The 24,000-nt window shown below is 50.5% G+C and overlaps 1 protein-coding gene across 5 annotated transcripts in view; it reads right to left on the bottom strand.

Moving 5' to 3' along the window:
• Nucleotides 1–653: 653 nt before the first annotated feature.
• ASAP3 (ArfGAP with SH3 domain, ankyrin repeat and PH domain 3) overlaps nt 654–24,000 on the bottom strand; it is a 55,756-nt gene continuing 32,409 nt past the window's right edge. For 2 of the 5 annotated variants that reach the window (XM_054500830.2, XM_054500868.2), the window contains exons 5-25: nt 23,389–23,438; nt 14,461–14,572; nt 14,148–14,233; nt 13,617–13,692; nt 13,349–13,435; nt 13,064–13,179; nt 11,458–11,527; nt 11,044–11,131; nt 9,726–9,774; nt 9,434–9,624; nt 9,215–9,348; nt 8,864–8,958; nt 8,155–8,332; nt 6,837–6,922; nt 6,558–6,673; nt 5,930–5,997; nt 5,666–5,836; nt 5,389–5,584; nt 4,006–4,228; nt 3,345–3,435; nt 654–2,018 (exon numbers count right to left, since the gene is read on the bottom strand). In XM_054500830.2, the coding sequence (XP_054356805.1) occupies nt 1,944–2,018; nt 3,345–3,435; nt 4,006–4,228; nt 5,389–5,584; nt 5,666–5,836; nt 5,930–5,997; nt 6,558–6,673; nt 6,837–6,922; nt 8,155–8,332; nt 8,864–8,958; nt 9,215–9,348; nt 9,434–9,624; nt 9,726–9,774; nt 11,044–11,131; nt 11,458–11,527; nt 13,064–13,179; nt 13,349–13,435; nt 13,617–13,692; nt 14,148–14,233; nt 14,461–14,572; nt 23,389–23,438 (2,358 nt within the window). In that variant the 3' untranslated portion in view covers nt 654–1,943. The remainder of the gene's footprint in view (nt 2,019–3,344; nt 3,436–4,005; nt 4,229–5,388; nt 5,585–5,665; nt 5,837–5,929; nt 5,998–6,557; nt 6,674–6,836; nt 6,923–8,154; nt 8,333–8,863; nt 8,959–9,214; nt 9,349–9,433; nt 9,625–9,725; nt 9,775–11,043; nt 11,132–11,457; nt 11,528–13,063; nt 13,180–13,348; nt 13,436–13,616; nt 13,693–14,147; nt 14,234–14,460; nt 14,573–23,388; nt 23,439–24,000) is intronic. The other 3 variants (XM_054500840.2, XM_054500849.2, XM_054500859.2) reach the window with 3 other exon arrangements.

The raw sequence follows: 24,000 nt of genomic DNA, 5'->3' as shown, positions 1-24,000 counted from the left end.
GGTCCCCAACAAGAGTTAGAGACAGAGTCTCGCTCTGTTGTTCAGGCTGGAGTGCAGCGGCGCCATCATGGCTCACTGCAGCCTTGAACTCCTGGGCTCAAGCAATTCTCCCACCCGAGTAGCTGGACTATAGGTTCTCACCAACACGCCCAGCTCTTTATTGCTCTTTGACTTTCTGTTTCACTTCTCTATTCCTTCCTGCTTCCTGGGATCATTTCACAGATAAGCTATTTGCTCCCAAATCCTTGTCTCAGGGGCAATCAACAGAGACAGTGGCAGAGGACCATGAGAGAGCTAGAATTTCAGGTCTCCAGACTCCTAGTCCAGTGCTCTTTCCAGGGTTTCTCAACCTTGGCACTATTAACATTTTGGACTGAATAATGCATTGCTATGGAGGGTTGACCTATGCACCGTAGGATGTTTAGTAGCATCCCTGACCTTTGTCCACTAAATGCCACTAGCACCCTCCAGTTGGGAACAGTCAAAACTGTTTTCTGCTTTATCAGAAGTTCCCTGGGGCAAAACACTGTGGTTGCAAACCACTGTTCCACATCAGGCCATCTCCCTTGCCAGGTCCAGAGAAAGAATTTCAAGCCCCAAGATTCCGTTCCCCTCCCTGTTGCTCTTTAGATCACATAAATGAAACCACTGGAAACTGACCCCCCAATCCTTTATTAGAGATGAGTGAAATAACAAGTCTGAGATGAATGAAACCAGACACTGGGGGCTCAAAAGACAACCCTGTTCCTGTGGGAACCACAGACCAGTCAGGTCTCCAGGGGAAACAGCACAGCCTCCCCAGCCAGGCAGCTGTGTTGGCCATTGGTGCTCTCTAGTCTCCCCTGCTTGGCTTGGCCCATTCCTGCCAGGGCCCAGCACCCAGCAACTGGCAAGTTGAGATGTTAGCGGTTGATGATGGCTTAGGTGTATCTGCTTTCTCATTGGGGCCAAGCAATGATAGAATTTCTAGTGCTGGGAAGCAGAACCCTTAAGTCTCTGCCCTCCCAATTCTATTACTCTCCCTTCTTTCTTTGCCTCTCCATTCCCTCAGACTAAAAGGCTCCTGAGTTGACCAAGAGAAAGAGAAGAGAAGTGGGCATCCATCAACCCAGACCATTCCTTTCCTTCCTGCTAATCAAGAACACAAGCAAATGTGGGTGTATCTGACTCTACTATTTGGCTGGGGAATATAGGAGAGTGCCTAGGGAAGGCTGTGCTGTCCCTCAAAAGGAGTGACATTCAGAATATTTTTATTTAACAGCCAGTACAGCATGCATGTTGACCAGCCAGAATGGATGTGATCTGTAGACAACTGTAATGGTCATACAGGTATAAACCAGCTGAGTCCAGAGCCATGCCCTGGAATCTGACCCTGCCTATTCCCAAGCCCAACCCCTAAGATCAGCTTTCCACCAAAGGACCACCCCTGCAGGGCCCTTGTCTTACTCGTGTGGTATCTGAAGTGCCTAACACAGGTCCAGACATACAGTTGGAATTTAGTGAAGGAATATTAGACTAATAAACAGCTGGCTGAGAAGACAGTCCCTACTTGGCAGCGTCCCTGATCTGGAAGTCAGTGATGGAGGGCTCTCCTGCCCTTGTGAAGCCCCCAGACTGATGGGGGAAATAGACTCTCGATCTGATGAGGGACTGAGAGTTCTGCAGCTGAAGCCAGCTCAGGAGCACTCAGATCCAGCCACAGGGCTCCCAGGCCCCTAGCGGGTAATGAGATAGGAAGAACTGCCATCAGCCCTAACAGGGAAAGGCCATGTGTTCTTGGTAGTGGCATGGCCCGTGGCAGGAAGAAGGCCAGCCAGAGAGGCACAAGGGACAGAGAGAGCGAGATCCAAGAGAACAAATGTCTCAGCTCCCCAGTTTTGTGAGCTCAAGTCCCAGCTCTGAACATTGGGGCCAGCATGGGGCATGTGGGGGCCAGCAAGGAGCTAGTCTTGCAAAAGTTGCACAGAACTTGCTGGGAGACTCCCAGTCCTTGAGCCATCTCCTTCAGTGATGCCAACCTGCAGAAAGAAGGATGAAACTGACATTTTCGAAGCACCTGTAACATACCAGGTGTTCATCTCACTCAGTTTCACATCTGTCCTACTGTAGACAGATTAAATTATTCTCATTTTACAGACAAAGAAACTTGACAAAGTGAAGCCAATTGTCCAAAGTCTCCTTACTCTAAAGCCCAAGCTCTTGCTATCATACACACCACAATCACAGGCATCAGTTAAATGCCATCTGATGGATACTTGGTTTTCAGGGCAATAGTAGAACCAGGATATGGACATAGATTTGTGTCTGGTGACTAACTCTGGTGGACTAAAGATGATGATTCCCCAGACAGAACCAGTTTTTGCCCCTGCCATCCTGACTCCCAACACAACCAATGCCATTCTGAGGAATTCCCAGAGGAACAAGGGACAGAAGAGGCTTCCTTCCCAACACAACTGGCTCTGATCTGTGCCCACTCCTAGGTTCAACTAATATATGCCATTGTTGGAGCCTTGGTGATTCAGCAGGGAGAAGCTGGATTAAGGATGACAGCTCTTGCCCTGTCCCTGTCACATCCCTCTATGCCTGGGATCTGAAAGTCCCTGTGGATTCCAGGAGACTCATGAACAAGGGGAGAGTTAGGCAAACAAGGGCTGGTACACAGCCACCTAATCCTGCCTCTTCTGCAGGGAAGTGATGCCTTCTCTGAGTGACTGGCCTGGCTAACACAACTTTCCTCATCCTCCCCTGGGGAGAAGCCAGAGCTTGGGCCTCATCATCGCTGCCATCCCTCAAGGCCTGGGCTCTCCTCAGCTTCACCCAGCCCTGGGTTGGAGCAGGGAAAGAGGAGCACCAGGACAGGGACTGGCCAAACTGCAGCCACCTGGGCACCACGACAGGGACTGGCCAAACCACGACCACCTGGGCACCAGGACAGGGACTAGCCAAACCGTGGCCACCTGGGCACCAGGACAGGGACTGGTCAAACCACGGCTGCCTGGGCACCAGGAGAGGGACTGGCCAAACCATGCCCACCTGGGCACCAGGACAGGGACTGGTCAAACCGTGGCTGCCTGGGCACCAGGAGAGGGATTGGCCAAACCGTGGCTGCCTGGGCACCAGGACAGGGACTGATCAAACTGTGGGCACCTAGGCACCAGGACAGGAACTGGCCAAACCGTGGCCGCCTGGGCACCAGGACAGGGACTGTCCAAACTGTGGCTGCCTGGGCCCATTTGTACCCCAACCATGGGGAGGTCTCCCACCCCAATACGCCTACTCTTGACTAACTCTGCCTCCCAGGCACCCTGCCACTGCCCCTCAAACCATGGTCCCAGAGTTCCTACCGGCACGTTCCTTCTGGGCAGAGGCTGCCTGGCTGAGGGACCATCTTCAGGGCTCCGCGCCCCCCGCCGATAGGAGCGAGTGCTCTCGGAGCTGGAAGGCAGGGAAAGGCCAACGTGACCCTCATGTCCAGAGAGCCCCTCAGAGTGGGGAGAAAAGGCTCAGGAACAGAGCCAGTCTGGGGGCTTAGGATGGGTGGGTAGAGTCCACAAGGCCCCCAGGCCAGGTCCATCACAGGCCCAAGAAGGGTGGAACTGACCTCCAGAAGACTCTGTGGATATCTGCAGGTCTACTTCTCCCCAAACTCCAGACTGAATGGGTTTGTATGGAAGGGAGAAGACTGGATCCTGGGATGGAGGTGGGGACAGAGTGAAGACCCCACTGAGAGCCTCTAGAATAAGCCACACAGGGGGCTAAGCCTCCTTTACTCCAACATCAGGAGGCAGGATCCCTGGCTCCTCCTCAGCTCTCCATGCAGGATTTGGGAGCAAGTGGGTGAAGGGGGAAGGGGTCCCAGGGTTCAGCATTTCTGCATAAGTGATGGGCCCAGAGATGGAGTGTGACCCAGTCTTTAGGCAGGTACTACTTAGAGGTGTGGAAATCAATGGGTGCTCAGAGAAGTCAGAGGATTTGCCCTGGTTGCACAGCTGGGCCCTCACCAACCTGAACCTGACGGGGAGGTACATCTCTGAAGGGGTGGTCCCGGATGTCAGGCTGGGTCTAGAGGTGCCTGGGGGCTCTCGGAGGCCCTCTTCAGAGTTGGGTGGGGCTTGGCTGGGACCCCCAGGTTCCAAGGGGCTCATGAGACTGGAGGAGGAGGCTGGACTGCCCAGGCTCTCAGGGGTCTCAGGGGCCTCTGAACTCAGGCTGGAGACTTCAGAACGATCTGGAATCAGAAAAATCAGAAATGATAAAGCTTTTCTTTATCACTTGCTCTGTGCCCAACCTCAAAGCAGTCTCTGGCCTCTAGGATCTTTTTTTTTTTTTTTTTTTTTGAGACAGAGTCTCACTCTGTCACCCAGGCTGGAGTGCAGTGGTGCAATCGCGGCTCACTGCAACCTCTGCCTCCCAGGTTCAAGAGATTCTCCTGCCTCAGCCTCCAGAGTAGCTGGGATTATAGGTGCATGCTACCATGCCTGGCTAATTTTTGCATTTTTAGTAGAGATGGGGTTTCACCATGTTGGCTAGGCTGGTCTCGAAATCCTTACCTGGGGTGATCCGCCTGCCTCGGCCTCCCAAAATGCAGGGATTACAGGCATGAGCCACTGCGTCCGGCCTAGGATCTCTTCTGGTTCTCTGCCAATAGTCCATTCCCCATCTACCTGTCCAGTATTCTCCTTCAACTGATGAAGCCTTTGTTCGCAGTGGCCAGGGCCATGCTGACTCTTTTTTTTGCTTGTGCTCATACCCTGTCCCAGTTTGGATTCTCCGGCTCATCCCTCAGGTTCACTCATATGCTATCCTCACCAGGAAGCCTTCCTAAACCAACCCCCAATCCTAGCAGGACATGCTCCCTCCCCAACCACCCCGACCTCCCAGAAAAGTCTGTTCCTTCATTCGACAAATAGTTCTTGAGAACAGCCAGGCTCTGCGCTAGGCGCTGGACAAATAGTATTCAACGAAACACTCAAAGTCCTTGTCGTTTTGAGATTTACATTCTACATCACATTGTGCCTTGTGTTATAATGAATTGCATTCCAGTTTTTATCTCCCCTACTAGACTGTGTCTTGGTAGCCCTCAAAGGACTCAGGATGAAGGAGATGCTCAATAAACTCTTTTCTCTCTTGTTAAGTGGAGCATTGAGGAATTTGGAATAAGATGGGCTGAGATTTGAATACTACATCAGAGACTTATTAGCTGTGGGATCTTAAGCATGTGACTTAACACCTCTGTTCTTTTATCTGTAAGGGGAAGATGAGAACCCCTTCCTGGGAGGTCATCGTAAGGATGCTACGGACTAACATATGCACTCAGCTCAATGCCCCAGCATATACAGGCCCTCTGTGAATGGCATGGTGAGCATTTATCTGGGCATCCAACTGTACCTCCACTGGCACGTCTTGCACACCCTTGGACCAAAGTCCGAGAAGAGTTTTTGACTGGCAAGGGTGGGGGACAGTCCTCACTCTCGCCCTGAGGGGTGGCTGCTCCCAGGCTGGCGACAGTCTCATAGGTCTTGTTGCTGATGTCCAGCCTCCCACTGCCCCAGTGAGCCTGGGCCGGGAGCTTCAGCAAGCAGCGCTGCCAGAGCAAAAGAGTGAGGATGAGGACAGCCTGGTTCCTCTGGTGTCCCCCCGCCTCACCGCCCCCGCCAACACACACCAGGCCCAATCTGGCTCTTTCCTTCTGCCATCCAGAGGCCTGAGGGACAGGGCTGGGACCCACCTTCTCTTCCTCATCCTCCTCACTGTCAGAGCCAGGCTCTGTGGAAATTACCCAGGAGTAGTCCACATGTAGAGGGAAGGCAAGGGTCCCCGCCTGGGCCTGCTCCAGCTGCCAAAAACAAAAGCTTGGTGGTTCAGAGGGTTGGGGGCTCAGCAGGGAGAGAGAAAGGGTCAGGGGCCCCTGGCCTCCCCGAGTCCTCACCAGCTCCTCACACTCCTTGTGGTGCTTCTTCCTGGCTATGTCCAGAGCTGTCTCGCCTGCTTCATTTACTGTGAGCGGGTAAAGTCAGGGGTCATGGTCGTAGTCAAAGAAACATTACAGCTTAGAGATTAAGACCGGCCTCTGGAATCAGAATGTCTGGGTTTGAATCCTGGCTCTGCCATTTTCTGGCTATGTGACCATAGGCAAGTTATAAAACCTTTTGGGACAAAATTGTTTATGAAATGAGTATAATACTTGGAACTACCTGATAAAGTGGTTGTGAGGATTCGATTAATTAACACACGTAAAGCACTTGCCCCATTGCCAGGCATATGTTAAACAATACATATTAGCTATTACAATCATTATCATTCAGATCTAGCTAATATTTATTTGCCTAAGTACTCCCAGAAATATTATTTTCTTTTCTCTTTAGCAGTCCTGCTAGGTCAGTGGTATTATTCCCATTTTACAGATAAGGAAGCTGAAATTCAAGAGATGAATGACAAACCCCTAAGATCACAGAGGTGGTCAGAAGCAAGCCAGGATTAGAGCCCAAGACCATCGGAAGTCCACATAAGGGGTAGTCAGGAATAGGAGTCTGACGGAGGAGGTATTCAAGCCCCACCTGTGCCAACCAAAGCTCTCCCCTTCAGCAGCAGCTTGAGGCAGTCGGGCTGGTTGTAGAGCGCTGCGTAGTGCAGAGCCGTGTTCCCGTCAGCAGCCTTGGCATCCAGGTGACCACTGGGGAGAGGAGGGTTCAGGGAGAAAGGAAGGGGAACAGATCAATGAGGGGATCAAGGTCAGGGGAAAAAGTGGGAGGGGAAAGGAGGGAAGAGAATGGGAGAAGAGGAAGGAAAGGAGAGGGAGTGTGAGGAGCCAGACAGACAGGCAAGGAGGCTCTCACCCATTCTGGATGATGAAATCCACCAGAGGCAGGGAGGCCTGGTTGGCGACTTTGACAGCCAAGTGCAGGGCGAGCTCTTCAGGTGCCTGAAAACACATCCACACCTCTGAGTTTCCCCCCCAGGGCACCTGCCTCCAACCCAGGATTTCCCTCTTGAACTCTTGCTAACCCCTTATCCCCCCCATAGGAAGCTGCCAGAACCCTGGAGAGATGAGACTGCAAGGGCAGAGCCTCATGTCTGGGAGGAAGGTGAAGGGCCATTCTCTCATTGTTCCCTTTCATGGCTCTTCCTCCTCTGCCCCCAACAAGTGTTTCCCAAACTTCTTTCTCGGCTCTGGGCTCCTCTCTCTGATCGCACTTCCCCACCAAGACCTCAGCAACCTCACATTTTCAACTATCACACATGTGCAGGCTGTTCCAAATTCTTACCTCACCTAAGTGCTGCACTGCCCATTGGATAGCCCACCAAGATGTCAGACAGACAGTTCAAAGATACCCGTTTTTAGTTTTTCTGAGACAGGGTCTCGCTTTGTTACCCAAGCTGGAGGGCAGTGGTGCAATCACAGCTCTCTGTAGCCTCAACCTCCTGGGCTCAAGCCACCCTCCCACCTCAGCCTTCTGAGTAGCTGGGACCACAGGTGTGTGCCACCATACCCAGCTAATTTTAGTTATTGTTGTTGTAGAGATGGGGGTTTCCTTATTTTGCCCAAGCTGATTCTGAACTCTTGGGCTCAAGTGATCCTTTCACTTTGGCCTCCCAAAGTGTTGGGATTACAGGCGTGAGCCACCGCACCCAGCCAACATCCAATTTTTGATGTCCAATCAGTCAGCAACTCCTATTGATTTACTTTTCAGATGTCTCTGATATCCTTTCTCCGTGCTCTTGTGTTTGTTCTCGGAATAGCCAAAGCAATGTGGCCTTCCTGGCTCTAAACTGGGCTGCCCTTATATTTCAGGGCTATTTAGGTGAAAGAAAAAGATATTAACATTTATTGCATACCCATTGTACACTAAGCCCTTTATATACATGACTTCTCACTTCATCACCGTGGGTGCTATTATTAACCCCTTTTATAGATGAGGAAATGAGACTCAGAGAAGTAACCTGCCCTAGATCACACAGCTAGGAAAAAACAGAGCCAGGATTCCCACCCAGGTCTGCCTGACTGAAGCTGTGCTCTTTCCCACTTACCACTCTGATGGGTGAGATCTGAGCAGATGTCAGAGGGGGGGTGGAGGGGAGTAACAGCTGGTTCTGGAGAACTGGGGAATATGTGAGACAGGTGGGTTATAAGTGGCCCTTGGAGGGGGTTCTCACCTGTGCATCAGGCCCTGGCAGCGGCTGTCCAAAGTCCTGCCCATTGGCAAAGGCCTCCAGTACCGACAGGAGGTCCCTGTTGCAAATGGCTGTCCAGAGTCTCTGAGGCTCAGGTGTGCACCGGCGTGCAAACCTATGCTCCACATACTTGGCCATGATGTAGTCCCTGCGGGTGCTCCTACCAAAGATAACCACAGGATCTCAGAGCATGGACCGTGTCTGCCCAGCTGATCCCTGGGGCCCTCCCACAGGAGATACAGCTCTCTTTTTCTCCAGAACCATGTCCTGAAGACTAGATCTGAGGCTCCCCTCTCCCCAGGCTTTTTTTTTTTTAGACAGTCTCACTCTATCGCCCAGGCGGGAGTGCAGTGGCGTAATCTCGTTTCACTACAACCTCTGCCTCCAGGGTTCAAGCAATTCTCGTGCCTCAACCTCCAGAGTAGCTGGAACTACAGGCGTGTGCCACCACGCCCAGCTAATTCTTGTATTTTGAGTACAGGTGGGCTTTTGCCATGTTAGCCGGGCTGGTCTCAAATTCCTGACTTCAAGTGATCCGCCCGCCTTGGCCTCCCAAAGTGCTTAGATTACAGGCGTGAGCCACTGCGCCCAGCCTCCCCAGACTTCTGATCCAAGACCTTTCTGCGACCCTGGACACTGCGGAGGCAGAATCCCCTAGGCAGGGTGCCTCTCTCTCTGAGAACCCCCTTACATGTCACTCTCAGCTGAGGGTTTAGGGCCGCCGTGTGAGGGTAGCTGGGCCTCCATGACCTCATTGAAGCTCGTGTTTCCCATGTTCAAGGCCAGCTGGAGTTGTAGGAAAACAGGCGTGGGGCGGAGTAAGACCGGGCGGTTAGGCCTGCATAGGGTGGAGCTCCGAGCCCCCAGAGTCCCGCCCCTCGGCCGCCCTCCCGGTTCAGGCCCCGCCCCTGACCACCAGCTACCTGGCTTGACCCAGTCCACCTCGGCCAGGTCCCACCCACAAACTGCAAGCCCCACCCCCGGATGAAACTACACCCCTAACTCCGCTTCTGGCCCCTTCCAGGCCCCGCCCCGCCCTCACCAACAACTCGGAGGGGCCCAGCAGGTCCAAGGTGAGTGACTGCATGCGCGAAAAGCGCACGCCCAGTTCGCGGTGGACGCCCGAGCACTGGATGCAGGTGAGCACGCCCAGGTTGGTGCTGAGCCACGTGGGGTCTGCAGAGGAAAGCAGCTGGAGCCTGGAGGTGCAGCCCCTCCCCTCCACTTAAGCCTCCCTCCTGGCCCCGCCCCGGGGACCGACCTGCAGCCCCGCAGTCGCAGCACTGGCTATTCCCAGGCCTGCTCTTCACCTCCGCGATGAGCAGCTTTGTGAGGTCGTGCGGCTCCCCGTCATGCCCGGCGGCCCCCCAGGACCCCGGGCCACCGCTGGGCTCCCCGAGGAAGGCGCTGCTCAGGGCTTCGTCCTTGCTGTTCTGCAGCACTGACACCCACCTGCGGAGATTGAACGGGGTGGGATGGGGATGTCAGGTGGGAAGAGAGGGCCGCAGGCCCCCACCCACAAGGCTGGCCGGGCTGGCAGAGGGGGCACTCACGCCTCACACTCGTGCTCGTCCTCTGCCTGGAAGTGGTACGTCCGGTTGTCTGTCGGGAGAGAAGGGGGCTTCTGACCCACAGAAACACTGCTGGCCTTCCCGGAGCCCAGGGAGCCCCCACCAAAGCCGCTGGGGCCACATGGAGATGTGTCCCTGACAAGTCGGACTCTCAAGCTAGGAGTGGGGAGGGAGCGGAATGACAGTGGCCAGCAGCAGGGGCAGTTTCTCAGAAGTGGCCTCCGAAGTAGGATCCCAACAAAGCTCACTCTGTGTGAAGCCCTGGTTCCAGGCTCAGACGAGGTCTCAAAGGGCTTGAAACCCCAGAGAACCCAGCTCAGAAGCAGGGCATCCTCTGAACCAATTGTCACCACCCCACTGGGCCCTTCCTGGTTTCCTCCTGGTCAACCAGGCCTCCTGTCTGGTCTCCCTGCTTCCCATTTCCCCTTTCCCCCAGCCTGTACCAGTTCCCAACTGTTGTGCCCAAGGCTCTGCTCTAACTACACCACTGCCCTGCCCCAAGATCTCCCATGGCTCCCTATTGCCAGGAAATAAGGTCCAAACTTAGGGATTTCCAGGCCTCATCTCTCACTCTGCTACATGAACCCTCCACTCTGGCCAAACTGGCCAGACCCACTCTCCTGCTTCCATGCCTTTCATCATGCTAATCCTGTCTCCTCAAAAGCCCCCACCCCACAAACTCTTCATTCTACATGTCCTTCAAGGCTAAACTCAAATACTGTCTCCTCCAGGAGCCTTTCCTGATTCCCCACAGTAGTGCAGGCCTTTCTGCTCCCTAATCTTCTACGGGGCTGTATCTGCACCCATCTTCTGGACAGCCCCCTCATCTTACAGTCCTGGGTACCCACCCCACACCCCTGCCAGAGAGCTTCCTGAGGACAAGATCTAGGTCTTTCTCAGCCTGTGTCTGCTCTCACACAAAGCCTGCACCAAAGGCTCTCAAGAACGAAAAGTAGAAAATGTAAAGAAACAATAATTTCATCTCCTTCAAGTCTGGGTATTTGGGAAAAAAAGGTAAAATTTTAAAAAAAGAAATAATTTCAAAACCCAGATGACCCAAATCCACTCAAATATGCTCTATATAAATAGTCACATTTATTATGGAAAGTGGGTGCATTTTGACGTTTAATGTGATGTGGGTGTCCTGGACCTAAGGATTCTTATGTCTGCAGTAGCAGCAATTCGATGCCATGTGTGGAACTGGACACAGACCCCCCACTGAAGCCCCCCGGGAGCTGACAGGTGTCTTAGAGAAGCCCTGAGCAGCTGTGGGTGGGGGAGAGGCACAGGGACCACTCACGGGTCACCAGGTCGAAGCATTTTTTCTCCTCAGGGTTTGGCCTCACTTGGCACGTCAGCAGGGTCAGCTTCACTGGGGGCCGGTTTATCTGTGGGAATTTAGGGGTGGAGGATGTATGCGTTACCTCTGGCCCTCCACACTCTTTAGGCCTCCATTTCCCACTCTGTTAAATGGGCATAATCATTCTGTTCCATTTGTGTTTCTCCTCACCCAGCAACACCTCAAGGATGTGGTGTGTAGACTAAGACTAGATTGGGGCCTTTGGGTCCCATCTGTCCTCCCACACGGGTCTCCAGCTCCCTGGACCTAGGTTTGGGGGCCAGTCTTGGAGGGAGGGCTTGACATTATTTGCTCAGAACACCAGAAGAAGAGGGTCTATCGTGCCCTGAGACTCCCACCACCTCTAGGCCTCACCGTGCTGTGTGAGATGGTCAGGCAGCCATACTTGACTCCACACTTCCTTTTCTGCCAGACTCTTCGAATTCTAAAGCCCAGAGGGATAGAAGGACAGTGACCCAAGGCTCACACCTAGTTCCCTGGTGTCAGAGAACAGAAATTTGCCCCCACCTGTATGATCTCTAGCCACATCCCTTTACCTCTTTCTTCTCCTAACCCTACACCCCCACCCCCCGACCCCTGACTCTCTGGGGCTCCCTTCTGATGGAGGAGACACAGTTCTGCTCTTAGGAAGATGCCAGTCCGATGGAGAAACATAGCCTCACTCCCTGGGAATCCTTATTCTAAGGGGATGATGTGACTTTGGCCCTCTGAGAGCTCCCAGTCTGATGGGGGAGACACAGCTTTTATCATTAGGGAGCTCCTAGTCTGAGAGGCACAGGCTCTTGACCACAACAAGTAAATTATGGTTCAACTAGGCAAGATCAATATTAATATCCCCAAAATAAAATTAGCAAGTCCATGATCCAAAACTACGTAACACTTCTCCTGTAACAGGTAAATAATCATTGGTTTCTTCTTCAAAGTTATTCTTCTCTGATTAAACTGATTGGTAGGTAGAAACATGAATATATCCCACAAGGGCCTTTGCATTTCACAGCAGTTTTGTTTTTTTGTTGTTTTGTTTTGTTTTGTTTTGAGACAGGATCTTTCTCTGTCGCCCAGGCTGGAATACAGTGGCACGATCTCGGCTCATTGCAATCCCTGCCTCCCAGGTTCAAGCAATTCTCATGCCTCAGCCTCCCAAGCAGCTGGGACTACAGGCTCATGCCACCATACCTGGCTAATTTTTTGTATTTTTAGTAGAGATGGGGTTTCACTATGTTGGCTGGGCTGGTCTTGAACTCCTGGCCTCAAGTGATCCGCCTGCCTCGGCCTCCCAAAGTGCTGGGATTACAGGTGTGAGCCACTGCACCTGGCCCACAGACTGATTTTTTTTTTTTTTTTTTTTTTTTTTACAGTAGGGAGCAAAGCACAGCCAATACTTTCATTTCTAGGCATATTCAGTATATTGTAGAAGTTAATAATTAGGGCATAGGCTGGGTGCAGTGGCTCATGCCTGTAATCCCAGAACTCTGGGAGGCCGAGGTGGGCGGATCACAAGGTCAGGAGATCGAGACCATCCTGGCTAACATGGTGAAACCCCATCTCTACAAAAAATACAAAAAAATTAGCTGAGTGTGGTGGCAGGTGCCTGTAGTCCCAGCTACTCGAGAGGCTGAGGCAGGAGAATGGCATGAACCCGGGAGGCGGAGCTTGCAGTGAGCCGAGATTGCACAACTGCACTCCAGCCTGGGCGACAGAACGAGACTCTATCTCAAAAAAAAAAAAAAAAAAGGGTTAGCTACTGCTATTCTTCTTCTTTAACTTAAAATAACCAGTTACCTTTAGCAGAAGTTCACATGCCCAGGTGTCCTGGACAACCCAGGAATTGAGGATTTTACATTGCAACCCTCGGTGTCTACACAAATGATTAGAACAGTTCCTTTGGGCAGCTTCCCCAACCCTGTCATTTACTTGCAGTGTGACATTGGGCAAATTATGTAAGCTCTGAATCACTTACCCGTCACTTTTCTTGTATAGAAAGCCCACTTTCTCCGTCCCAAACTGCTTGTTGCCTTGGTGCTGGTGGATGCTGTAGCCACATCCTGAGTTCTTCCGGCTCAGGTGTTCCTGTCCCTCGGACATGCAAAGGAGACCTCAGGGCATCTCAGTGGGAAGAGCCCCATTCTGCGGGGGCTCACTCAGGGAGACTTCTCCAGGGGACCCTGTGGGTCTTCCTTCTCTCCCTCCCTCCATGGTGGGCCTTGGGGGAGGGCATTCCTTTTGGGATAGTTCAGGGGCTGACCTCTCTGCTCTCAAGCTGCAGTGTCCCTCGGAGGGAGTCCCGGAGCTGGGTCAGCTTCTGTAGCTCCTCCTCCTGGGCCTGATGGAGCTATGGGACAGAGGATGGGATCCCATCACTAGCCAACAAATATGTCAGGCACAGAGCCCAGACCCAGAAGAGCAGAGCAGTAGCCTCACTCTGTGGGCAGAAGCCAGCTCTTCCACACCCACAGATTTTCCTGGAAGGACAGGGGGCTTGATCACATGCCCAAGGGTGAGACCCAACTTACTGCATGTACTGAGGCCGCCAGCTTCTCGATGAAGGGGAACAGGCTCTGGGCAGCCTTCCAGCCATCTTGGAAAAAGCTAAGAGGTGTCAGAGGCCAAACAAGGGTCCAGATAAAGATGGAAATGAGAGATGAAGCCAGAAGTGTGGGAGAAGCTGCTGTAAGGATCATAGGGCACCTCAGGGCATTGTAGTCTGACGGTCAAGAACAGACACTCCATAGACAAGAGTCTCTCTTGACTAGGTTCAAATCCCACTTACTAGCTATGTAATCTTGGAAAATGAGCCTCAGTTTTCTCATCTATAAAATGGGGATAATATAGTACCTGCTCCCAGAAGTGTTGGGGGATTGAGTGAATTGATATTTGTAAAGTACTCGTGCCTGACACCCGGTGAGCACTCAGTGAGGAGCTATGAAAGTTCTGCCAAAAAGATGCAGGCCTCCCAAGAGACTTGCAGGTCTATCACACCCTGAGAGGGGCCTTGTTCTGTGACACTGGAAGAGTTAGTGGCAGGGATGTGGGGAGATACCTACTTGTGCTGGGCGTGGAAGAACTTGATGAGGCTCTGAAGGAAGTCAGGACCTTGCTTCATCTGGCTCTCCCCGGCTTTGAGCAGATACTAGGAGGGGGCAGGGCAAGATACATGATGTGAGCTGAAGCAGAATCCTGGGAACGAGGGGCTGCAGTCCCCATCCCAGGCTAATCCTCCTGGCTGCAACTGGGCCTTGGTGACATCCCACAGGGCCATGTGGCCAGGACCTAAGCTGAGGCTGTGACTGGTCCCCTGGAGAGGCAGACAGGAAGACACATCCCATGCCCCCCTCCCTCATCCAGAGCACCCCTTACCTCACACATGTGCAGCTGGAAGATGCGCCGCTCTCTCTGTATGTCCTGCGCCACCTCCCCAGGGATCCCTCCTGTCACCCTGGCCCGATCGCGCTCCTTCTCCAGCTTGGCCCTAGACCCCAAGGAAAGAGAAGCCTGAACAAGTCTCACCAGCCCCTATATCCTCTTCTGCCAGGGATGCATGAGCAAAGGGGCCACATGGTGCAGGAGGCCCTCCTGTGCCAGCTGTGTGGTGGGGCTGGGTACAATGAACAAGACAGTTTAGGTAATCCACAGAGTGGTGGGGGAGAAAGACATGAATCAAATCACAGCCATGCAGAGAACTATGGGAGAGAAAATGGGGATCCAACCTCGTTGGGGCTACTCGGGAAGGGATGTCTGAGCTGGGATCTGAAGCCTGAGAAGCTTGGAGGAAGCTACTGCTGGGCAAGAGGGCTGGACCATCTGACAGCCCCAAGGCAGGAGCGATAGTGCCAAGATGGAGAGGGCTGGTGCCAGCTGAGGTGAGGAGGTGCCAGACCATGCAGGGTCTAATTCACACCATGTTAATATATTCTTGGTCTTTATCCCAAGAGTAATGGGAAAGATTTGAAGGTTTTTATTCAGGGGGATGAAGGACTCAAACAAGGGCCAAGTGAGATTTGGGGCAAACAGTTCTGATTTTCCTGGAAAGGATTTAAGAGCACAGGTGCCTTCGATCTTTTTTATTTGTATTAATTTTATAGATTCAGGGGGTACAAGTGCAGTTTTGTTTCGTGGATATACTGTGCAGTGGTGAAGCCTGGGCTTTTAGAGTACGCATCACCCGAATAGTGTACATGGTACCCAATAGGTAATTTTTCATCCCTCACCTATCCTCCCACCTTTTGAAGTCTCCAATGTCTACTATTCTGCTCTGTCTGTCCACATGTACCCATTGCTTACCCCCCATTTATAAGGGAGAAAGAACATGCAGTGTTTGACTTTCTGTTTCTGAGTTATTTCAAAGTGCTTTCATTCTTCTGAGCCCATGGAGCTTTTCTTTTATTTTCTTTTTCTTTCTTTTTTCTTTTTTTTTTAGTGCAGTGGTGCGATCTCAGCTCACTGCAACCTCCACCTCCCAGGATCAAGCCATTCTCATGCCTCAGCCTCCTGAGTAGCTGGGATTACAGGTGCCCACCACCATGCCCAGCTAATCTTTTATTCTTTTTTTTTTAGACGGAGTCTCGCTCTGTTGCCCAGGCTGGAGTGCAGTGGTACGATCTCGGCTCACTGCAACCTCGACCTCCTGGGTTCAAGCGATTCTCCTGCCTCAGCCTCCCGAGTAGCTGGAGTACAGGTGGGTGTCACCATGCCTGGCTAATTTTTTTGTATTTTTAGTAGAGATGGGGTTTCACCATGTTAGCCAGGATGGTCTCGATCTCCTGACCTCAGGTGATCCACCCACCTCAGCCTCCCAAAGTGCTGGGATTACAGGCGTGAGCCACTGTGCCGGGCCGATGCCCAGCTAACTTTTGTATTTTTAGTAGAGACGGAGTTTCACCATGTTGGCCAGGCTGGTCTTTGAACTCGAGCCTCAAGTGATCCATCCACCTCAGCCTCTCAAAGTGCTGAAATTACAGGCATGAGCCACCACGCCCCACCGTGCTCTTCTCTTTTTAAGTGGAGACAGAAAGCGCTTCCCATCCTTGTAGCTAAGAGTAACTGGGGCCTTCCCCCTCAGAGGTTGGCTGTTTTCCCTCTTTGGGGATGGGTGGATCTGTGTGTAAATGGTTTCCTGGAAATCCCACGCCCAGCAGACTACCCACTCACAGCCAGGAGAGTATTTCCACATCTCAGGCTGGGTGCATGTGACTCCAAATCCCATGTAAAGGAAAGGGCTTGCTTAATAGTTCTGCTCTCAAGTGGGAGCAGAGAAGACAAAGACAGAGTGGGATTAATACAAGCTCTGCTGCTTGCTAGCTGCATTTATTCCCCTCTCTGAGCCTCGGTCTCCTCATCTGGAAAATGGAGATTCTTATCTGTACCCAGATGAGGCACAGCATGCAAAAGACTCAGCACATAGAAGACACATGGCAGCTTTTACTGTAGGCCCCTCAAGGCCTCTGTTTTCCCATCTGTAAATGGAGGAAGCAATGGTCTACGGTAAGTTCTCAGGTCCCTTCTGACTCTAAAGTTCTGGGCCCTCCTGAGTAGGTAAGACCTCTGGGATAGTGTTCATATGCAGAATCTGTCCCTGGGGACCTGTAGAGCAGTTTCTCAACCATGGAACTGATAACATTTTTGGCCAGATGATTCTTCGTTATGGGAGACTGCCTGGTGGTTTGTATGTTTAGCAGCCTCCCTGACCTCCACCCACTAGCTGCCAGTAGCATCCCCCCAGCTGTGACAACCAGAAATGTCTCCAGACATTGCAGGCTCTGTAGGCCTTTTTTTTTTTTTTAATTTTAAAGAGGGGGTTATTTTTTATTTCCCTAAGCTTTCTGATACCCCAAGCAAGAGTTTGTAAAGGGTGCTAGAAGTAGGGTGGGAACTGATCCTGTGAACCAGGCCTGAGGGTCAGGACAGACCTTTTTTGTGAATCTGAAAAAAAGCAGCAGAGAGGGGGGGTGACGGCTGGGCCTGCAGCATCTCAGCAGCATCTCAGCAGCAGTGCCTGGCAGCTTGCTACGGAATTGGGGAGGGCTGGGCGTGGCAGCTCATGCTTGCAATCCCAGCACTTTGTGAGGCCAAGGTGAGAGGATTGCTTGAGCCCAGAAGTTCGAAACCAGCTCGGGCATCATGGTGAAACCCTGTCTCTACAAAAAAATTTAAAAATGATCCAGGCATGGTGGTGTGTGCCTATAGTCCCAGCTACTCAAAAGGTTGAGGTAGGACAATCCCCTGAGGCAAGAAGTCAAGGCTGCAGTGAGCTGTGATTATGCCACTGCACCCCAGCCTGGGTGACAGAGCAAGACCCTGTCTCTCCAAAAAAAAAAAAGGAATGAGGGAGACCAGGTGACATCAGGTGGGCAGGGGTAGGGGGAGTCTCCCAGTGTACACTGTTACCATATCTTTCAAGTCAAAAATGGAAAATAAGCTAAATGTCCATCAGTAGGAAGTGGTTAGACAAATAATAGTATGGCGATATACAGAAATATCATGCAGCTGTTAAAATGAAGACTGGCCAGGTGCAGTGGCTCATGCCTGTAATCCAAGTGCTTTGGGAGGCTGAGGTGGGAGGATCATTTGAGGCCAGGAGTTCAAGACCAGCCTGGGCAACATAGCAAGACCCCGTTTCTACTTTAAAACAAAATTTTAAACCATTATCCAGGCATGGTAGCACGGTCCTGTAAGTCCCAGCGACATGGGAGGCTGAGGTAGGAGGATCACTTGAGCCCAGGAGTTCAAGGCTGCAGTGAGCCATGATTGCACCACTGCACCCCAGCCTGGGCAACAGAGTAGACGCTGTCTCAAGAAAAAAAAAAAAGAAGGAATATCTGTACATGCGGTTGGCCCTCCATATCTGTGGGTGTAAAGCCTGAGGATATAGGCAGCTGACTAAGGGGCTTTAGCATCCTCAGATTTTGGTATCTGTGGGGGTCCTGGAACCAATCCCTCATGCATACTGAGGGATGACTGTACTGACATGGAAAGATATCTGCTCCAGAGTACATGGAAAAAAAGCAAACCACAATATAGTACAGTGGTTAGAAATGTAGATTCTGGATTTGAATGGCAGCTCCTTCACTTACTTAACCTTTATAAAACTTTCTGAGCTTGTTTCCCCATTTGGAAAATCAGAATAATACTGTAGTCCCCCCTTCTCTGTAGTTTTGCTTTCTGTGGTTTCAGTTATTCATGGTCAACCCCTGTCCAAAAATATTAAATGGAAAATTCCAGAAATAAACAATTCATAAGTTTTTTTGTCTTTTTTTTTTTTTTTTCTGAGATGGAGTTTTGCTTGTCACCCAGGCTGGAGTGCCATGGCACCATCTCAGCTCACTGCAACCTCCACCTCCCGGGTTCAAGCGATTCTCCTGCCTCAGCCTCCCAAGTAGCTGGGATTACAGGCGCCCACAACCACACCCAGCTAATTTTCGTATTTTTAGTAGAGCTGGGGTTTCACAATGTGTTTCAGGCTGGTCTCGAACTCCTGACCTCAGGTGATCTGCCCGCCTCGGCCTCCCAAAGTGCTGGAATTACAGGCATGAGCCACCATGCCCAGCCCAATTTGTAAGTTTTAAATTATGCATCATTATGAGTGGCATGTGAAATCCTGCATCCTTCTGCTCCATCCTGCCTGGAACATGAATCATCCTTTTGTCCAGTGTATTTACACTGTCTATCCAGCAGTCCCCAACATCTTGGCACCAGGAACTGGTTTCGTGGAAGACAATATTTCCACAGATAGCAGGGTGGGGGAGGGTGGTTTTGGGATGAAACTGTTCCAGCTCAGATCATCAGGCTTAGATTCTCATAAGGAGCATGCAACCTAGATCCCTGGCATGTGAAGCTCACAGTAGGGTTCGTGCTTCTATAAAAATCTAATGCCATGCTGATCTGACAGGAGGCGGAGCTCAGGTGGTAATGCTCGCTCGCCTGCCAATGCTCACCTCCTGCTGTTCAGTCCAGGTTCCTAACAGGCCTTGAACCCATACCAGTCCATGGCGCAGGGGTTGAGGACCCCTGGTCTATACCACCTACCATTAGTCATTCAGTAGCCTTCTTGGTTATCAGATTAGCTGTTTCACTATTGCAGTGCTTGTGTTCAAGTAACCCTTAGTTTACTTCATAATGGCCCCAGAGTGCAAGAGTAGTGATGCTACTATGTTCTATTTTATTACTATTGTTATTCATCTCTTACTGTGCTTAATTTTTATCATAGGTACGTATATATAGGAAAAAGCATAGATTATGTTTTAATGCCAAAAACTGCCGGAATTACTTTTGCACCAACCTAATGTAAGGTTCAGTATCATCTTCAGTTTCAAGCATCCACTGGGGGTCTTGGAACGTATCCCCCAAGGATAAGGGGGAACCACTGTAATGACACCTAGTCCTTGGATAATATAATGCATAGGAAACAGTACAGTTCCTGGCATATGGCAAGCCCTCAGTGAATGGCAGGATTATGATGATTCTAGTGATGGCAATGATGACAGAGTAGTAAATACTGGTGATCCCTTTTAGATAATTTTTTTCAGCACATGGTACTTTCTTCTTTCTTTTATTTTTTAAATGCTAGTAGAGATTAAAAGATGCTACTTAACTCAGGGTGTAGATAAGCCGTGAGGTACACAACTTTGTCAATGTACTTCAGCTTTGACAAAATGTACACAGCTTTGACAAAATGGCTTTGTCAATTATCACAGTTCTGTCCCTCAGCCTCAGCTAAGATAATTCATAGAGATTTTCCCTACAAAGTCTGACATAGTCATTCTGAGATGACCTAATAGCTGGGGAGTGCTTTTCTTCCCCTATAAAATAACAAGTCCCATTCCTTCCCTATCCTCAAAGGATCACTAACATTTTTAAAACATTTCAAATGTTAGAAACATTTTTCTGTCTTATGAGTGGAATTGCAATAGAAGGAATGAAATGAAATAGTGGGTGAAAGTACTTAAATGCTAGTTACTAAGACCGAGATCATTGCAGAAGGAGACTACAGCAACAGTCCAGTGTTATTCATGGGATGGGTACAGGTACTCCTGGTGCAGGCAGTAAAGTATTTAAATACCACACACCCACCAACCTTGAAACCTTGAGCCACGCTTAGGTGGCAGGGATTCCTCACTACTTACCTATAAATTGGGAATAACAATAGCAGCTTTCCCTGCCAGGGAGAATAAATTTGGTAATAGATGCAAAGACCTTACTCCAGTGCCTGGCACAAAGGAAACTCTAAATAAGTAGAAGCTGCTATTATTACTAATTATTATTATTATTCTTTTTTAGAGACAAGGTCTAGCTCTGTCTCCCAAGCTGGTCTCAAATTTCCTGGCCTTAAGCAATCCTCCTGCCTCAGCCTCCCAAGTAGCTGAGATTACAGGCATTAGCCACCATGTGTGGCTTCTAAATATATGTATTATATTTATTATATATGTATTATTATTATCAATTTTTTAAATAGAGGCAAGGTCTCACTATGTTGCCCAGGCTGGTTTCGAACTCCTGAGCCCAAGTGATCCTCCTGTCTTGGCTTTCCAAAGTGCTAGGATTACAGGCTCCTAATTATAATTTTTAGGCCCAGGCACTCTGCTAGGCCCTTCACATGCTAAAATGAGAGCCCCATAAGGCAGGATCATTATCCCATTTTATAGAAGAGGAGCCTGTGGCTGAGATAAGTCACTTGTCCAAGTCACACAGCTGTTAAGTGGTGGGGCCAGGAGTTGAACCCAGGACTGGCTGGTGCCTGAGCCTTAGGGGCAGCCCTAGCAACCAACACTGTGACTCAGGTTTGTTCCATTCCTCCTTCCCTGCCTCATTCCTGCGAGCTGCTGACAGTCACACTGTTTATTTTCTGAGAGATAACAGTCTCTCTCAGAACAGGGACCATTTTACAGATGATGAAGCTGAGATCCAAAGAAGGAAAATGGCTTGCACAAGATTAAAAGCTGGCTAGGGTAAATGCTACCAGCAGATGTGTGGGTTTCTGCCTCTCAATCTCTTCCTGTGTTATTCTAGTCCTAGTTCTGGCTCAGAGGTGGTCAATAAATACTTGCTGAACTGAAGTGCTGAGTGCTTTATATGCGCCGTGCTTATTCATCGCCACATTGACCCTGCAAGGTATTACTGTCCCTATTGTACAGATGAGGAAACGGACCTGTACATGGAACTGCCTAGATAAATTTGGCCTCTGTACAGGGCCCGGGGTGCCTTTCTCAGCAGCCCCACGTGGAGAGGTAATCCTCCTCCTATATGAACAGCCAGGGGTGAAGCTCCCAGTGGTATTTGACAGATGCTATCAGGGCCCTGGGCCCTTCCAGCTGCTGCTCAGACTTGTTTGGTAAGAATGTGGTGGAATTACCTAGGAACTTACGGCTCACGCATATCTGGCTACACCTGGAGCCCGTATGAAAAGGAATGTACAGTCACCCGTGCCAAGACATTAGCTCAAACTATGTGGCTCCATGGTGGGAGCCAGGAGACCACGTGGCAGAAATAGCACTAGACTCAGAAGCCCTGGGTTCTAGTCCAGGTCCTGTCGATAACTCACCGAATAACCTCAGCCAAGCCCCCTTTCCCATCAACTAAATGGAGTCTGGCCTGTAAATGAAATCCTACAGGAAGGCTCAATATAGAAACCTAGGAAAAGCAGACCTGCTTTGGGAAGGTCAGCAGAGTAGAGCTTATTATTTCCATTTGGTAGACGATCCCCGAAAGTCTAAGGGCTTAGTCAAGGTAACTCAGGAAGAAGAGGGCCATGTGGCCCCACAGCAAATCATGAAGACAAGGTCAGCCTGTGCCCTCACTACCCGTCCCTGCGCCTCCAGTGAGAGCAGACAGCCGTGCCCCACCACAGGCAGGGATGGGGCCCCACAGGGATGGCCACACAGTGCCTACACCCTTCATCACAGGATCTATACCCACAGCTGGGGCTGGAGATGCTTGTGCAGGGACAAGATGTGACCTTGCTTCAGACTTGGAGCGGTGCCATGGCTCTGGGAGCTGAAGGAACAATAAAAAGCTCCAGGATCTACTTCTTGAAATGGATCCTGCAGAAATAATTATGAATAGGGGCAAATATTTAAATCCAAGGATGCTTCTCCAATGACAGGAACAGATTAAATACACAATGGTTTATGCAGGTTTTGGCACACCCGTTTGATTGATGTTGTGGAAGAATATGTAATGGTGTACAAAGATGGCCACAATGTATTTTTTGAATGAAAAAAGCAGATTACAAAACAGTATGTTGTTATGATCTCATTTTTATAAAAACATTTCTTCGTACATAGAAAAATAAATGTTAAAATGTTAATATTTTAGGCTTGAAAATTAAGAATTTTTCTCCTATTTTGGGGTAGTTTCTCCCCATCTCACCTTTTTTTAATGATGAAAATTGCAATGTTACCCAGACCTTGTAAAAAAAAAATTCAAACAACAGAGAGTATTATCCCCCTGCCATGACCCTAATCCTCTGCTAAGGATGATTAATTTTTTTTCTTCTTTTACTTCTCCATATTTTCAAAATTACTCATAATAAGCATAAATTGCTTTGGCAAAATGCAAGAGAAAACAAAATTTTACAAAAAAGCACAAACAATGCTCTACAGTATGGGCCTGGCTGGGCAGAGGGCAAAGACTGGGATCTGGACAGACTCCTCAGAAGACAGAGCCCAAGGAATCTCTGCCTAGGAGGAACTGGCCACTGGTTGCCTGAGGCTTCTTCTTTCCTCATGATGTCCCAGTAGCTGGTGAGAGATCTGGAGTATCGTGTGGTGTGCACAGGACACAGGAAGCCATTTCCTTCTCTAGATATACCACCTGACATTGAGGAACGAGGAGCAAGGGGCATAAACCCCAGTTCTGCCTCTGCCAACCTGTGGGGCCTTGGGCAAGTGACTTAACCTCTCTGAGTCCTGCTGTGGTAATTGTGATATTAATACCTCTCTCTCACATGACAGGGTGACTGTGAAAATTAAATGCCCGGCACGCGGAGGTGTTTGGTCAGTGCTAGCTCCTTCCCATCCCTGCCCATGTCTGGCACCACTGAGCAGATGGGGCTCTGAGAGCAGCATCCCGAGGTCCCTTCACAATAGCTCCTTTGGTGGTCTCGTGGCCCAGTCCCCAAAATCCAGTCAGGTCTGGGTATAAACAATCCCCTGTAAATGCCTCTACAGAGGCAGATGCCACCCACTTCTGGATGACATGTCTTGGCAGCATTTAGGTTCTTCCCTATCCAGCCCCCTGCTGCAGTTTAAGCGCTACTCTCCCGGACAAACGACCCTGGCTGTGGCCACTTACATTTTGGCTTCATAGTCCTTCCACGCCTTCTCCAGCTGCTTTTTGGAATCCTGTGGGTTAAAAAAGGACAATTTGCCCAGAGGGAAGCTGGAGCACTGGAATAAACAGTATGCTCTGCTGTCTGTAGGAGGACCTGCTAGTGTGCTCCCCTGAGCTGCTCAGAGCCCTTCTCTAACCAGCCCCTGCCCCCACAGTCCTGCTGCAAACCTGCCCCCACCAAACAGGCTCAGCTGACCCCATTTCTCAGGGCTGAGGCCCTCCTCCCAGCAGACCTTCTCCTCCCCAGAGATGCCAAGAATCAGTCAGGTTTGGTGGGCCATGGCTTGGGGTGTGAAGAGATCTTTGGGCTCTACCCTGAGTCCTCTTGCTCAGAAGAGAGATCAGTCATGACCACGAGGATGGGAGGATGAAGGCCAAACTCCCCCCGCCTAACTTTAGCCCAGCATTTTCTCCTGCCTGGTGCTAGATCATCCTCTTAGAGCAAGGGTACAGGTCAAGGAACATGCACAGAGGTTGAGAAGTCTACTCCAGGCCATACAGCAAACCAGGGAGACCTGACTACCCCCTGCCTAGCTTGCCTAAGCCTCATCCAGCCAGGCTGCTCACACCCTT

Source organism: Pongo pygmaeus, chromosome 1 (genome assembly GCF_028885625.2).
Source record: "Pongo pygmaeus isolate AG05252 chromosome 1, NHGRI_mPonPyg2-v2.0_pri, whole genome shotgun sequence".
Classification (NCBI taxonomy): domain Eukaryota; kingdom Metazoa; phylum Chordata; class Mammalia; order Primates; family Hominidae; genus Pongo; species Pongo pygmaeus.
The sequence above is the reverse complement of the archived record's forward strand: the minus strand, read 5'-3'. Positions and strand labels throughout refer to the sequence as shown.